Below are 17,341 nucleotides of genomic sequence, written 5' to 3'. Positions count from 1 at the left end.
CAGGCAGCAGGTCAGACGAAGCAAGAAGAACAATTTTCAATACAAGACAGTGCTTTTTATACAGATTTGAGGTTTGAGCTATTTTTAGAATCAGAATGCAATTTGCATACCCAAACATAGATTTACATGCAATGCAAAGCTGACAGTATTTACAATTATCTGTGATATACTAAAACTTGCTGTGATTTCCTGCATCTTGCTTTAGACGCAGAAAATCTAGTAGCAAGTCTAATTAAACCTTCTTGTGCCTTTAGGTGCTGTATCCTCACACATCAAAATATCTAATAAACATGAGATTAACATGGGTTCTTTCTTCAGATATCTGCAGAATACACATTCCCAAAGACGGTAACAAAACCCCAAACAAGTCATTTCCCTACTCCAAGATACACAAAAGACTTACTCAACAAAGGCTTATTGTATCAGACATATAACTCAAAATTAATGCATTTTCTCTAGCAATGTAAAAAAACAAACAAATTTCTTCTCCTAGTCTCAGAACTAAAGATAGCTCCTTTACTAACATACACACAATGTCAAATGTAAGTACATTTGCAATTGTATAAATAAGTGCCCTGCACTATTTTCTTTAAATAAATTTATACCATAAGGTATTTATAAGTGATCCAGTCACACCTTCGTTCATCCGACACTGCACAAGCCGAGACTTCTGCCTTTTTTTCCTCCTCTTCTGCACATGTGCGCTGCTGCATGATGAGCCGAGACGTGATGACATCACTAGAAGAGGACAGGAGGGGAGAATGCAGATCATTACAATTTGCGGCAACAAAACAATAGGAGGACTGGTCCCGTGGAAGGAACCAGCCTGTCCATCAACCATACTGTAGGAGGCGGGTCCATCAGGAATTTGGGCTCTCTGGGCAAATCCGATCCACACGAACACACAGTAATACATTTCTCATACACAGACACACACTAATGCAGGTCTCACACACACTGGCACACACACAAGCAGGTCTCACACACACTGACACACACTAAAGCAGGTCTCACACACACTGAGACACACACTAATACAGGTCTCACACACACTGAGACACACACTAATACAGGTCTCACACACACTTGCACACACTAATACAGGACTGACACACACTAAAGCAGGTCTCACACCAGGGGCGGGCTGGACTGGGGGGCAGGGGGGCAGCGGGCACCCGGGCCGCTCAGTCTAGCGGCTGTTCGGGCCGGCCGCCTCCCCCCGTCCCCTGCGTGGATGCAGTAATTTTTTTTATGTCACCGGCGGCCGCTTCCGATGCGGCCGCCTGTGTGCCCCCCGGGCTGATACCTCCTAGCCTGCGCCTGTCTCACACACACTGAGACACACACTAATGCAGGTCTCACCACACTCACTGACACACACTAATGCAGATCACACACACAAACTGACTCACATTCTCTCTCTCATACACACAGTCCCATAAACTTACCTGCAGTGCTTCCTCCAGCTTCCTGCATGGTAGTATGGGTAGGGGGCGTGTCTGTGCTCTGATTGGCTGAGTGACTATGTCATCCTTGGCTGACACAGTCACTCAGCCAATGCCAATCAGAGCACAGCAGAGACAGTGAGGAGTTCCTGCATGAACAGGAAGCTCCTCTGTGTTACCGAGCTGCATATGCTGTTCCTACACATCTACATCTGTTGGGGCCCTGGGGATCACATTCCATCCCCAACCCCTAGCGAATAGCGAAAGGGCGTGGGACAATTTGGCAGTGGGGCCCACCAGGGAACAGCCAGTGGTCGAAATGGGACTGTTTACAGTGGTATGCCATACTGCCTTACCGCTTTCATTGTAAAATTATCAAATTCCATTCACTCACATTTTCTATACCTCCATTTCTAAATTTCCACTTCACCCACTGTTTTCAGCTCATGAACACCCAATGTATAGAGGTGGTGGATGGTCATTAATGGGTTAAAGTCAATTACCACCAGGGGATACATTTATCAAGCTGTGGGTTTGAAAAAGTGGAGATGTTGTCTATAGCAACCAATCAGATTCAAGCTGTCATTTTTTAGAATATTAATATTACTTTTGTTTTCATTTTTTATAGTCTACTACTGTCCCACCAAGGATAATGAAGAACACAAAGTTGGAACAAGCCATTAAAGCAATGTCTACCATATTGGTGGAAGATGGATTTGGCTGTGCAAGTGCAAGAAGATGCCAGCCTGCAGAGGTTCTTGGAGCATGAACGGGAGCAACACAGCAATTTCATGACTTAACTAATGACCATGCATGAGTGTATCAGCAGAGAAAATAGAGAGAGTCATATGTATTTCCTATATCATTTGATTACTTGAGGACAATATTGTTGGTTTGTTATGGCAAAAATCATTACAAATGTTTTGTTGTTTAAAAACCTTTCTTAATCTGAAATGCAAGGTACACAGGCTATTGTCTATGCAACCATATTTACAATTTAAAACATTACTACAACATCTTAAACCTCACTACATCTGGCATTAGGTTGATGTCAATGTCATTCTTCTTTAACAAACAACGGCAACGTCCTTTTAGTCATCAAAATGCATTTTCGGCGATCATCCTGGCAGGGCTAAGGGTATGGGTGAAGCGAATCTGGTCAGGTGAAAATTGATGATGCTGTGTGTATATTATCGCAAATAATATGGACTGGGATCTCCACTCCCTGGACCATCTTGGATTTCTGAAAATCAGTTTAAATAAAACAGTAGAGAAGGTACAAATATGCACAGGGACAAAATAGAAACTAAACAAAGTTGCTTTTGATGTGTAAACCTAAGACCTGCTGTAAAGATAGTAATGCTAACCATGACACCATCTGTGCTGTTAAATTCTACAATTGGTAGGACTAAAAATGCTAATTAAACTAAAATTCCTCAAAATTTCATAGCACTGTAGATTAAATAGAATCATGCAATAATTTAAATTTCCGACCTTTTTGAACAAAAAATAAATTCTTACCTCTCTGGGGAAAACCAGCCATCATATTGCTCCTCTGCAATTTGGTAGCAAACAGAATTGGAAAGCACTCTGGCATCCTGTGCAGGACCAGGCCAGCCAATGTAAATAGCTGTGGATCTGAATAGAATATGTTTGTTAGTATACATACCGGTATATAAATTGAGAGGAGATATATTACATATTAGCTATGTTTTAACCAAAACATTAATAACATATTATGCTTACCATAAATTGTGGTCAACTACAGTCTGTAGAATAATTGAATGCCATTCTATTAAGGTGTAGATGTCTGCCGGCTTGTCTCTTGGGGCATTAATTGAGACATGTGTCCCATCTATGGCTCCAGCACACTGTGGATATTGGCGTTATTTTAAACGTTTTATGGTGTCCTCTATATGCTGTCCATGTGGCATTCAGATGAAATGGTGGTACAGGGCTTTCAACAATGCTGCAGCTACTTCGTACAGTAGAGCACAAACATTGGATAGTCCTACACCGAACAAACACGAAATTGTGTAGTATTATCTCGAGAAAGCATACCACAACACAATGGCTAGCCTCCTACTTAGCCAAATGTGTTTTCTGTAGTTTGTTGTTTATTTTGCTAAAGCTGGGGTGATTAGTTCTAGCAAATAGTCAAATATTGCACACGACATGCGAAAGTGTGCCATACTCTGCTCATCATCAAAACCTTCCACAGTAGACCAGAAAGCTTGTCCATGATGTGGTTCTGTGACCTACATTTTTCTGTTTGTCCCAGTGCTGAATTTGACTATGGTGTCAATTGTGGACAACATAAAGGCTCTCCTCCTGTGGAAGTATCAGCGTTGAGCCCTCTCTGCCAAAAATTCCGCCTTTCTCCTCTGTAAATAATACCGCGCCAGATTACAGACTGTAAACAGCTGCATTAAGCTGTCATTAGTATCCATAAATAGAAGGAATCCACAATAATACAGGAACTCCATACATTATCTCTAGTCGTCCATGTTTAAAGCAGTGCAGTCACTGTCACTTTTTATGACTCATCTATATGAGCCTCTGCTACATCATCTACATGAGCCTATTGTGAAAGTCAAATAATTGGATGAAGTCGGCTAAATTGATTAATACTGGTTCACCGTGCGATTGGGATCAGTATGCCACGTTTAATGAAGCAAACGCATGGATTAATAACACACATACTTACATTCACATTTTCACTTGTAAATAGTACACATTTTATGAGTTCCAATTCACACTTGATCATTTAATAAATGAATTAAATGTTATTTATACAGATACTATTAAAGTAAAGTTATTTATGGTTTTGGTACTCAAAAATGTAAAGAGTTTGGTCTCATATTAAATCTTATGTCACCAGCATTAACCCACTTTCAACAGTAGCGATCGCATCTAGCGGTTGTTAGTTATGAGCAATATGAGATTAATACTCAAAAGTATTCTTTTTATGGGTCAGTTTAAACTGGTTCTTCGGAGGGAAGACACATAGGCAACAGGTGAAGTGAGCAGCCCCCTCCTTTGGGAGATGATCAAATGAACTGACCTATGACCAGCAGTCTACTGGAACATCATTAACCCTGGACCAATGAAGACCTCTCTTAATGTTATCTGTGTATATTCTGTGACATCATCAGTGTTTTTTCTAAACTTAACAACATAAAAGCATCCTCGGATTTAGGAACAGTCTCACTCTTTGCCAACAGTCACCAGGATTGACAGACTGTTCCTGGATTCAAGGCTGCGCAGCGTGTGTATCGGTTGTACTTTGTATTATCCTTGTGTTCTGTTTCATTTTGCTATTAAATCTCTTTTGTGCGTTGGAACCACAATAATTGCATTGGACAATATTTATTGGTATTGACAACATGAACATTACACTCTGCTGTGCCATTTTAATGACTCAACTTGATAATGCAGGGCAGACGCGGGTCCAGTGTGAAAGGCGTCAACCCGGGATATACCTGGGACCAAAGTGTAGTGTGAAGGGTTGCAACAAGGATTAAAACCAAATTCATTATCCCGTGTTTGTCCCAGAATTTTGGTGAGAAAGAAGTATTAGTGCCATTGTTACACAGCCAGTGATTCCACACTGACATTTTTACTACAAGAAAATTGCATACATGTATCTCACTCTCCTAAAGCCTGTTGCCTATAACAACTACCTCAATTTTCCTCACAAACAGCTCACATCACATCACTTGCATGGGCTGTAGTGACTACATTCATGTTTCACAGTTTTGAGATTTTATATAAAATTATAACATTTGAATAAAATAATAACTATTGTAGCAGAATGTTTAAAAATGAAAATATGGATAAGTTGCAAATTGTATATTATGGTATGATGGATGTTAAATGTTGACAGCTGTAATATTATTTTCACATAAATGGCAGCAACAAAGTTTCAAAAGACATTTCTGACAAGAAAAATGAAAAAAAATCCCATTTTGGATATTCAGTCTATTTTCCATTGTTTAGTAGAAGTGGTTCTATATGTATTAAATAGTTACATAGTTATTTATGTTGTGAGCTTCAAATTTAATTTTTCATCCTCAAAAATTCATGTTAAGAAAGAACAAAATAAATTCTTACTAGGAAGCTGCTGTGTGGGGGTATTCTAAGCTTCGGGCTTTTTGGGGTCCCTTCCATAGACCCTGAAAAGGGCATGTCCACACCAGGTTGGTGGCTCCGCCCACTACACAGGCAAATCAGGGCCCCCAGACAGGCCTGTACCTGCCCCCCCCTCGATGCCCCTGGCCGCCACCTAACCTAAAATATCTAAAAGTGTATCTGTTCTGTCACCTACATGTAGAAGCTGAATGGCAATCTAGATACAAAATGGAGTTTAGCAGCCATAATGTACATGGTAAGAGATGTAAGAGATGAACACACAGTGGAATTTATGAGCGGGAAACAATTGTCAGCGGTACATTTAAATATGTGCAAATGGACCTAATTGTTTTCACTTTATAAATAGTTGAGATCCCGCATTTCTTGGTAGGGGCTGTCAGGGCTGTCTTTATTTCAGAATTTGATAGCACAGTGTATATACATGTGCATTGCTGTGTAAAGTAAGACTGGAAGGTGCAAACGGCATTCCATTGAAAGTATAGACTAATTCCTGATTTCCACCACCTCCAGGCATACCACGCCAGGCAGGCCCACCACTGAAAACACACTCGCTCCACCTATTGGACCTCATTTAAATAACTTGTCCCACAAAATGAAATCTCATTTTTTATCATCAATATTTTTATTGAAACTTTTCAAAAATATATGGGGTAAAGAAAAAAGAAAAGAGGGGAAATCACACAAGGAGGAACACATGGGGGACCCCCACGCAGGGGAGGAGGAGTCACTCAGTTGAATCAAGGCTCATAAAATCAGCAATATACATAGAGAAGAGTGCAAGTATACATCAAAACACATTAAGCTTCATTTTGACAGTCTGAGAATACTCCCAGCATGGCAGGCGTGCCGGAGGGTGTAGTCTGTTCGTTGGGCTGTGGGAATTCTATGAGGGCCACTGGGGAGGGGAATGGTGGGGAGTCCGGGGTGTCTCGGGGTGCCCCAGGGCCATCTGTGACATATTCATGCCACCTAAACCATCTCATCATGGGAGCTGATGCAGATGTGGAATAGGGCATGTCTACTGTTTCCATCTCAAAGCTGTACTGAATCTTGGAAATGATTCGGGTCAGTGTCGGACTGGGGCATGAAGGGCCCACCGGGGGACTGCAAAGCTAGGGGCCCACCAGAGGGGGTGTGGCCAGCATCATAGAGGCGTGGCCTGACACTAGAGGGGGGAGTGGTCAGCCCATGAAGGACAGCTAGCATCATAGTGTAGTATATAAAGAATGCAGTGTGTATATAAAGAGTACACAGTCTTGACCTCCCCCTTAGATTGGGTAGAACAGTCACCAAAAATCTGGATTGTCCCACTAGAATCAGAACATTTGACAGACTGTCCTACCTGTTCTTGTCACCACCTGTGGCTGCTGGTTTCTTAAGTTGTGACTTGTCTGGATCCCGGAATGTTGGGTGCCCTATTTTGAAAAAAAAATGGGTACATTTAGAAAATTCCAACCAGCCCCGGCGTAAAATCTATAGCACCCACAATTAATACTTAGGCCTTCCTCCAGCCCCAACATTAGAGATAGAGTATTCTCACTTAATAAATAAACCTATTTCCCTCCCTCCAAACAGCCCCAGCAATAAATGAATATCATTTACATATAATACATATACCTATTTCCCACAACAGGCACTGCCATTAAATAATTCATATTCACATTTAATAAATAGACCTCGTGCTCCTCAAACTCAGCCCCACATTCAATCAATAGCACCTAAACCACCCCAGGATTAAATTAAAGGTCTGTCACCCCATCTTAATTTAATAGGCCCCACTCTTAAATTAAATAGCCCACCAATAAATTAAATTGCCCCACCATCACCCCACAAATAAAATAGCTCCCATTAAATAATTAGCCCCCACCTAAACTCCACCATTAAATTAATAGCCTATCTCCTACCCATGTACTATTAAGGCAACCCCACTCCTTTCCCTCATATCACACATTATATTAAAAAAAACATTCCCTCATTATAGCAGCCCACACTCCTTTCATTCACACCATATTGTGGCCCCCCCCTCCCATTTCATTCACACAGTATAGCAGGCCCCCCCTCCCCTGTCACTCACACAAATAGCAGGCCCCCCCTCCCCTGTCTCTCACACAGTATAGCAGGGCCCCCCTCCCCTGTCACTCACACAAATAGCAGGCCCCCCCTCCCCTGTCTCTCACACAGTATAGCAGGCCCCCCCTCCCCTGTCTCTCACACAGTATAGCAGGCCCCCCTCCCCTGTCTCTCACACAAATAGCAGGGAACCCCCGTCCCCTGTCTCTCACACAGTATAGCAGGCCCCCCCTCCCCTGTCTCTCACACAGTATAGCAGGGCCCCCCTCCCCTGTCTCTCACACAGTATAGCAGGCCCCCCCTCCCCTGTCTCCCACACAAATAGCAGGCCCCCCTCCCCTGTCTCTCACACAAATAGCAGGGCACCCCCGTCCCCTGTCTCTCACACAGTATAGCAGGGCCCCCCTCACCTGTCTCTCACACAGTATAGCAGGCCCCCCCTCCCCTGTCTCTCACACAAATAGCAGGCCCCCCTCCCCTGTCTCTCACACAAATAGCAGGCCCCCCTCCCCTGTCTCTCACACAAATAGCAGGGCCATCTTTCATTCACACTTACCTTATTGCTGCATCTCACATGCTTGCTGTGCGATCAAAAGCAAAACAGGAAGTAACGTGCGTTCCACGGTGGAACGCACGCTACTTCCTGTTTCCTGTTTAGCGAAAGTGACTGGTCCCTGAGGAGGGGCCAGCCACCCACTGCCACGCTGACCCCGCCGCGCGGCACCTGGCTCCCGGCCCCCACCGACACAAGAATCATTTTTTTAGCCCCGCCCCACCACGGAGGAGGGCGGAGCTATCTGCCATCAGGGCCTACCGGTGGATTTCCCGGTCCACCGGCGGCCCAGTCCGACGCTGATTCGGGTAATAGTAGGGGAGTTTGGGCTATTGTCGCTCTAGCAGCTATTAATATGTGCCCCAAAAGATATCGGTCTTGTTTAGGAATGGAAGTCTGGTATGAAATATCATTTTTGCAAGCGGGACTTGACTGCCTAATCTGCTCTCCACAAAAAATTCTATTTATTCTCATCAGATTGAGCAACATTATGCATCTTTCGTGTGAAAAAGGGCTCATTTTTGGAAAAAAAAAGTTCATGAATGTAATGTAATTTGCTCTGCAGGCTGCATTTTAGTAGCTTAGTAAATGACCTTTACTGATCTGAAAATACATTTCTCCATTAAGTTTTGGATGCTAGGTAGTTTAATGCCAATATGTTCAGTTCCAGCAGAGCAGAAGAATGATGTGAAATCCTAACTGGGGTTAAAATTTCTTTTAGAAAATAATTTTTGTTCTTTATGCTTATCTAAATTTAACAGCATAGCTGTTTCTTCAGTGTTATGTTATGCAATTTCTCATTCACATAAATAAAAAATGAAAAGCCTTGCATTAAACATTTCCATCCTTTGCCAAATATAATTAAAATAAATAATATATACAGTGTTATTTTATTGTGCTGTTCTGTTGCTAAGCCAATTCTGTGTTCGCTTTTCTCTTCAAAACTGTGTTAACAAAGCAAAATATTTGTTTTGTTTGCAGAACATTTGAGCCTTTGTTCGTTATATTTTATTTATATTAAATGATTTTTGAACGAACCTCAATTAAATATAATTTTGAGCACAGCTGCTTAGTCAAGAACCTACAGTGACTGGAAAATACATTTCTATTACAGTCAATGTATCAGCCTCTCTGGAGAATGCTAAAGTATAGCTTTGCTGGAAACCAACATTTTAAAAAAAAATATAGACTTGTGCGTGCATATAAAGCACATTTGTTAGATTAATATGTGTGCATATAGCATTGGAACATTTCCACCTATTGACGATTGAAATGCAGAGCCACAAACCATATACATTTTCATTCCATTAATGCTCTTGAAATATCAAAGTAGTTTTTAACCTTAAATAACTGGCTCATGAACGGGAACTTGGAACAACAGTGGTAACTGTAAGTCACTTGTTAGCATATAGCTCCGTAGATAGATGCAAGAGAAACTATCCAGATTTAGGTGGACATCAAATAGAATTAACTTAACTCTTTGCATTTGTCTATGAATAATTGGCTGATTGCATATATGAGTGGAATGCTTTGGGCATAGAGAGACCTATTGCCCTAAGTAGTCTGCTCATTTCCTCTGTCCCAAGCATGCATAATCTCCTACGTTTGCTGAGATTGTATTCCAAGCAGTACCTTCTCCTGCAACACAATTATATTACTGTACATTACTCACCAGCTTCTCCATTATCTGCTCTAGGCTACAGACACATCATGTTTGGGATGTGATTGTGGTCTGTGTAGCCTGAGCTGCATTTGGCCACATGATAAATAGAACATCAATGTCATTTTGGAACTGCAGATTTTCTTATGAATGTTGAATTGTACAAGGGCATATGGAAACACAGCAAGCAGCAGTCATGGTCTGTTTCAGTGTTCTTATCAATGCAGTGATAGATATTCAAGAAGCCAATCTATAGTGCATTTAACTTGCAAGTACTATTATGGCATAAGAAAACCTGGACATAGATGATTGCACCACTCAAGGATTTGCACATCAAGATGGCACGTGTTGCAGGATATGAGAATCTAAGCAGCAGACCCACGCAGGGATAGACATTCCTTGCTGTTACAGGTTAGACACAACATGCATTTCAAGACATGCTAGATACACTAAATCAGATTTTGTTTGACAGAATAAAATATTTCACCCAGGACCTCTGTGTTTCAGTGCATGCTGTCTAACCTCTAGGCTATTGTAGCAGGCGCTGTGGTTCACCTCTCTCTTCCCGACCTTCTGTTATATGTGTTGTTTGTTTATTGGGTGTCTGTCTTCTTTTTTAATAATGTCATCTCCAGCCTCTGAAAACACTTTGAGGTGACTGACGCATTTTAATGAAGTGTCCTAACACCAGTCCATTTCTGGATCTCATTTGACTGATGAGTATTTTTGTTCTAGGCATTATTCCTCCTGTCCCAGTCATAGGGGTCTATTTATTAAGAGTGCTCCAATATGTAGATAAGATGTAAAATGTAAAAATTGATCCAACATTTTTGAATTGTTACTCTATTTACCGTTTATCGTCGATAGGTATTACATGAATATCTATTTTGAAAACTATGTACTAATGTGATTACATGCATGTGTCATGTCTTTGTATATAGATCACTGCTCACTTCAATATTATATCAATGTTTGAGGTCTCGGCATCGGGCCCTGGGCTGGTCCCATAGTGGCCAACCTTGGGCTGGGTCACTGGGCTACCTGCATTTTTTTTTGCTTTAAAATGTTGTTAATAGGCTTCTTGAGCCGAGTCTCGCACTACGGACTAAAATTTGCCAGCCAGTCCTGCGAAGATCCCTCCCCTGCAATGCTCTCCCCATAGGATAGAGCAGTTAATGCCATCATCAGATGGTCTAGCTGTCGGGGTCAAGCTGTAAGTCCAACAAAACCTACAGCTTTCAGGGTATTTACAGTGATTAAAAAATAATAATAATTAATAAATAGGCCACTAAGGGGGAAACTCAATTCCCCCTGAAGTAGTGCAGCGTTAAACCTATTACCGTTAATACGGTAAATTTAACCTGGCTTTCTGCTCACAGCTCAGGGAGCTACGAGCAAAAAGCCAGCGTTGAATCTACTGTAATAATGGCATTTAAGGGCACTATTACTGTAATAACGGTAATAGTGCGCAGGCACAGGACCAATTGAATTCCCCACTGAGACTGAGGTGTAGTCTCAAGAACTGAAAGGAAAGCTTATATGATAATGTAATGTACAAATGTACTATAAAAGAAACCAACTTACACTAGATTAATGGTAGGCTCATTGCAAATACTACAATTCTGATAATTTGTGGAATGAATCAGAATAAAGAAAAATGTCAATGATATTAAACTAGTTATAGCATCAGCCTGTAAACTCATAACAATGTGTTCTATGCCATCAAAACAAAATATAATTGCAGTATAATGTTGTGCTGTAAGTTATTATCAATTATGAAGTGCTTGTCATCAGTAAAAGAGACTTATCCCTGAAACCCACTTTGGTTGTTTCCATTTGGCTAATCTTCCTTGGCTAAACTGCATTTCATCTTATCAGATGGGCAGGCATTAAAAGCTTGGTGTAAAGCAGCTTATGAAGAAATTTCTACAGTCCATAGAAACAATCAAAACTTCTCTCAATGACACGGCATGTAAAAGATGATCAAATACAATAGATGTAGTGTAATATACAGTATTCTGATAATATTTGTACAATATGTACTTCATAATTATTACTAACTGCCACAAGAAAAAGTCTTTAGAAAGGTCATTCATTGAATTTCTCTCCCACAGGTATCAATTCTTCCACCATAGACAACTAGGCCCCTCTATTTTTTATATATGTTGCATTGGAATTTATTCCCATTTAGTAAATTAATTCTGCATCAGACAAGCCTGAAATAATACAAATCAATACAGCATGTTAGTCGTACTCTATTGTAAACCATGAAAAAGCAGTTAGTCTTACATTCATGATTTCTATATTTGCAGAATGCTTCACTGGTGGCTGGGTGCACCACAAGGAATGATATTAACTTGTGTAGTTTCCTTTCAAGAATTATTATGTGATTAAAGCCTATAAGTCTATTTCAGAATGTAATCCATTAATACATGAGTATGATAATAAAGCACAATTGAAAGCACTGAGAATAAGGTCTCCAGTAGAGTATGAGGTAAGATAAGCCTGAGAACAGTGGTTATCCCCTAATCTCTTGTTAAAGATGTGACTTTGTGTTCACTTTCCCCAGCAGCTATTTGTCAGACCCCTCACTGAGCCTCCTCCAACAGCAGCACATCCACACACAGGCACACTGTACACATGCAAATAGCTGGAGAGGTGGAGTCTCAGGTTAACCAGACCACTTCTCATTGGCTGCACAAATACTAAACAGTTATACAGACCCTATAAATAATTAAAATCTCTGTGAAAATCCTAGTGCCTAGAGATACTAGGGATCTAATGCCAACGAATAAGGAACCATGAAGGGCACCTGGTAAGGATAAGAATTTAACTAGTGTGAAGTGTTGTACAGCAAATAGCAACTGTGTGTGAATTGAACAGGACATTTCCTGCACTGTGAGAAAGCAGGCAGAAGATTAATTGATGTGGATGGAGAGAACATGTTCTTCTCATCTGCAATTCATTTAGTGTTTAGTCACATTTCACTAAACAAACTTTGTTTTAACAGGAGCCTTCCACTTGCCTTGTATGTGATCAGCCTTCTGGGAACCCTGGTGTCTGCCACAATAGAACATTACACAAGTAAGTGGTACATCCTTCTCATCCTTTCCTAGATGTGTGTGTGCATGTCAGAAGTGAGAGTGTGACAAAGAGAGAGAGGATAGATAGATAGATAGATAGATAGATAGATAGATAGATGATAGATAGATAGATGATAGATAGATAGATTATAGAGAGAGGATAGATAGATAGATAGACAGATAGAGAATAGATAGATAGATAGATAGATAGATAGATAGATAGATAGATAGCCTATGAGTGTATTCATGAACTGTATGGGAGGGTTATTATGTGTTTTTAGTTACACCCTTTCATGTACTGTAAATGACCTCCGCATCCATGCAGTATGTGTGCTCTAAGCTTTCTTAGTGCTTAAGGCATCTTCTGGTTCCTACATATCTATCAGCTCCTACAAGGTGGTTCTCACTACTGTTAGTATGAATTGCCCTTTGATCGTCTTTGGTTGGATTGCAGCCAAATAGCTATAATTGCAGATACAGTACATGTTACATTGGGACTGAAAGGCGTTTTTGCACTGCAAATGTTGTTTAAAGGAAAGGACTGTACAGACTGGGCCAATGGGTAAAAAGAGCCCTGTGTGTAAGAGTGGGTGCTCTGTTCAGAAGCCACATCGCAGGCCCCTTCACTCACAAAGCAGACCTGACTAACATTTTCCAAAATGTATCTGGCTCATATTAAACTCGTTTGTAAAGAAAAATGTTTGTTTTTCCTGCTCACAGCAGCTGCTTTCAGAAAGGCAGACCACTGAGTGTTTAGATTATGGTGGTCGTCTGTTTGATCTCCTCTCTCTACGTTTGGTAAATGTCAATAAACCGCAGCCTGCCTGCAGCAAAGTTGCAGTCCCCATGGACATTCCTCTCAATAATGAGGGAGATACTGTACTTACTGAATGATGGACCTCACCCATTAATACTGTTACTGTAATGGATGTGGTTACAGTGTGATTACTATGCCCCAAGATGCTTGATACACAGTGAGGCTTGTTCTGAAAGTCTATATCACATGGAATCAATTACATTGCAGTACAATAAGTGTTGTAAATAAGCAAATAAATGATACCAATAGACTAGTATTTGTGGCCCTATTATATTTAGATTGGGACGCTGATAGAAGAATATAGGCTGCTTTTGTATGTGTGATATATAAAAATATATTGTACATTTTGATATATGTAGCAGTCCACATTGTGTGTTATTGTCTTTGAAAATGGCACATATTTTATTATCAACCTTTAAAATCTTATTTTAGATCTCCAAAGTGAAATTATGTGATAACTCTGCATTTATAGCCTGATGTGTTTAATTATGTTTCTTCTTAGGATTCCCTTTCAATTTGAAACACAACAATGTTCAGCACAAATGCCCACCCATTAATGGGGGACAGGATGACCTACCAGGTAAGGTGAGGGCTCAACAAGACAGGAACTAAGTTCATCTGCAACATTAAACTGCTCACTTATATATTGCATGGGCTATCTTACTCAGTCTGTATTATGTGCTTGATCAGGGCCTAGTTTGTCAAGCTCACTGGATGCACCTTGGTTGTGCGCTGCTGCACCTAGATGGTCTACCTAGTGCACAGCAAAGTACATCAAGGCATCTCCACACACCTAGGCTGAAAAATCTGAAAAGGTGGACTGTGCAAAAGTGTCAACATCACATCAAGGTCCAACCTGTTTCATGTGTCACTATTGTCTCAATCTTTTTATTACATTGCTAGAAATCAGTTCCTCTCCTACAGTGCACCATAAATGTAAGACCCTTTGTGGAATGGAAATGGCTTTGTGCCCATCTGCAGTGAATATCTCATTTTTGCAGTGCTTCACAAATCTAGGTGCACCGATGTATCTGCTCTATGCTTGGCAGAGAGTGCCCTCACTCCTAACAACTCCTCCTATTGTCCTGTGAAAACTTCTTCTTTGCAAATGCTGCGATCTTGTTCTGTATATGTATTCTCATTGGCAGAAATATGGGTTCAGATGCGCAAATGAAATCACTGTGTGATCAAAGCTGATTATGCTCAGTGATTCAATCATTTTATGTTTTCAAAGTTGGCCTCCTCAGTGTTTATTTTTATATTTTTGTTACCGTATACGTTGTTTAAAAAAACACACATACATACAAACATACAACCTGCAACATGTGGTTGTGTTATGGTTCTTTTTAATGTCTGCATATATTGCAAACTGTTCACCCCCTGAGAGCGCACTAGTTTTAAAATGTATTACAAATTGAGGGGGTGGGTGTGGTTATAAGACTGCGGATACAGGTAATTGACAGCTGTTTACCGCTATCACACTAAACATTAGTTTCTGATTTCCTGCTCTAGGCTTTGATCTGATTTCCAAGTTCCAGATAGACCGGGCTGCATCTGTTGGGGTCATACAGACCGTTGTGGGCACATCTCCATACCAAGTCGCATATCAGCTGGGAACAAATGTTGACTTCAGGATTTTGACCAGGTATGTACACAAATGAAAGATATTTTCTGTGTGCCTTGTAAAGCTGGGTACACAATACAGGGATTTTGCCCAATAATCGGCTCAACCAGCCGACATGTGACCGTTCGTTCGAAAGTCGGGTCAGTGTGTGCAGTGACAGGATGGTCAAAAGTCTGCCTTTGGCAGACTTTGGGCAGATTTGGGCAGGCAAATCCGAACTACAAAGCAATTGTTTGTGATGAAACAGTATGACTTGAGGTGCACTGGAATATACAGGAATAGCTCTTGATATAAACAAAACAAAATTAAAACAGGAGGTTTAACAATATTTTGTTAAATGGATGAATGGATGACATGATTAGTTTTGTGGTATCTTTAATGTTGATGTTTATGGTTACAGTTTAATTAGACAGAATTATCCTGTTTATCCATAGTACTTTAATAATATGAAAGTAATTATGTAGATAAAAAAGGCAACTGAAAACAATATAGTATAATGTGGCAAATAAAATGTGACATACAGTATTCTAGGTATTATCTTACAGCTATGTTGATTAGTGTTAGTTGTAGAGGAATAATTGAAAATCTGGAAATTTTACATGATCATTGCTATTTAAATTATTAGGTACTAGCTCCCCCCAGTGACAGGTAGGGTGATGTGCAGGTGCTGTTCTCATGTCATGGTGCTGAAAAGGATCACAAAGCCCTGTGAAATTACAGGAATTCACAGGAAAACCTTTTACATGTGTTATTATTATTATTATTATTATTATTATTATTATTAGTAGTAGTAGTAGTAGTAGTAACAGTATTTATTCATTCAACAAAATCAATGATTTTTCTATTAACATTAATTTTTAGTTCTGCGGTTATACCACGATTGACATTGAGTACTATATGTGCCATGACTTATTTTACAGTAGTCATTCTGTATTCTGAAAACTGCATTAGGTTTAATAAACAACAATTATAAAAATACATGTTGTTCTCTGTACAGAACAAAGTACATGTTCTAATTTTAATTTTAATTTGTTTTTTTGACATATATATATATATATGAAAACATTTCACCTTTCATTATGTTTAATGTATTTTTAAATTAATTGGAGTCATGTGAAAGAGACTTATAACTAAAGATAATTTCAAAACATGCAATAGGTTTATAAATATATTATTTTTGTATATTTTATTGAATATATCTTGAAACATAAAGCAAAACAGACGTGACTTAGGCACCATTAGGGTTACAATACCTAAAAGAACAAAGTGGTGTTTCTCAATGGTGTACTCCCATTCCTAAGCCAGAGTTAATGAAGTAATGGTTCATTTTGTCATAAGTAAAAATATGCATACTCATTATTAATTACTCATTTGCTTTTGTGCCATGAAATAATGGCACACAATTGTGGTTGTATTAACCAATATGGAAAAATGTTGCCTTTGTAACCAGTGGGGTGCAGATGCTGTAGCCCTGTAGTAATGCATTCACTTGCTTTCCTTAATTTACAAGATAGTTAGTTATATTTACAGCCTGGAGAACACAAACCATGTGCAATGTGAATTTATAGTAATTTAACATAAAGAACACTTAGAACATAGCTTGTGCTGGCCATTGTCCCGGGGGTTTTACTGGTATGTTACACATGAAACACTTTAGCACATCAGCCATATTTGAACTGTGACTTACACAAAATCCTTATTTTCCCCAAATATTCTGTCCATGTCTAATGAACCTCTCAAAAGATTCCTACTTCCCACATATAAACCAATAGACTGGACCTATCCAGCATCCAGGATTTCCTGTCTTTGAACATTTTCTCTTTAAATCTTTTTCTGTCTAGGACAGTTGTAAATTGTGACAAGTGTTACAGGAATCATAAATAAAACATTTGTAAACTATTCTATAGCATCTCAAACACTGATACTTTTAATACTTG

General features: G+C 39.9%; 1 protein-coding gene across 1 annotated transcript in view; it reads left to right on the top strand.

The window, feature by feature from the left end:
• Positions 1–17,341, top strand: part of COL9A1 (collagen type IX alpha 1 chain) — a 236,842-nt gene that overhangs the window by 108,088 nt on the left and 111,413 nt on the right. Inside the window, exons 3-5 of the mRNA XM_075202592.1 lie at positions 12,891–12,964; positions 14,283–14,360; positions 15,293–15,425. Coding sequence (XP_075058693.1) covers positions 12,891–12,964; positions 14,283–14,360; positions 15,293–15,425 — 285 coding nt within the window. The remainder of the gene's footprint in view (positions 1–12,890; positions 12,965–14,282; positions 14,361–15,292; positions 15,426–17,341) is intronic.

The sequence above is a fragment of the Mixophyes fleayi genome, chromosome 3, assembly GCF_038048845.1.
Source record: "Mixophyes fleayi isolate aMixFle1 chromosome 3, aMixFle1.hap1, whole genome shotgun sequence".
Classification (NCBI taxonomy): domain Eukaryota; kingdom Metazoa; phylum Chordata; class Amphibia; order Anura; family Limnodynastidae; genus Mixophyes; species Mixophyes fleayi.
This window is presented reverse-complemented; position numbering and strand designations above follow the sequence as displayed.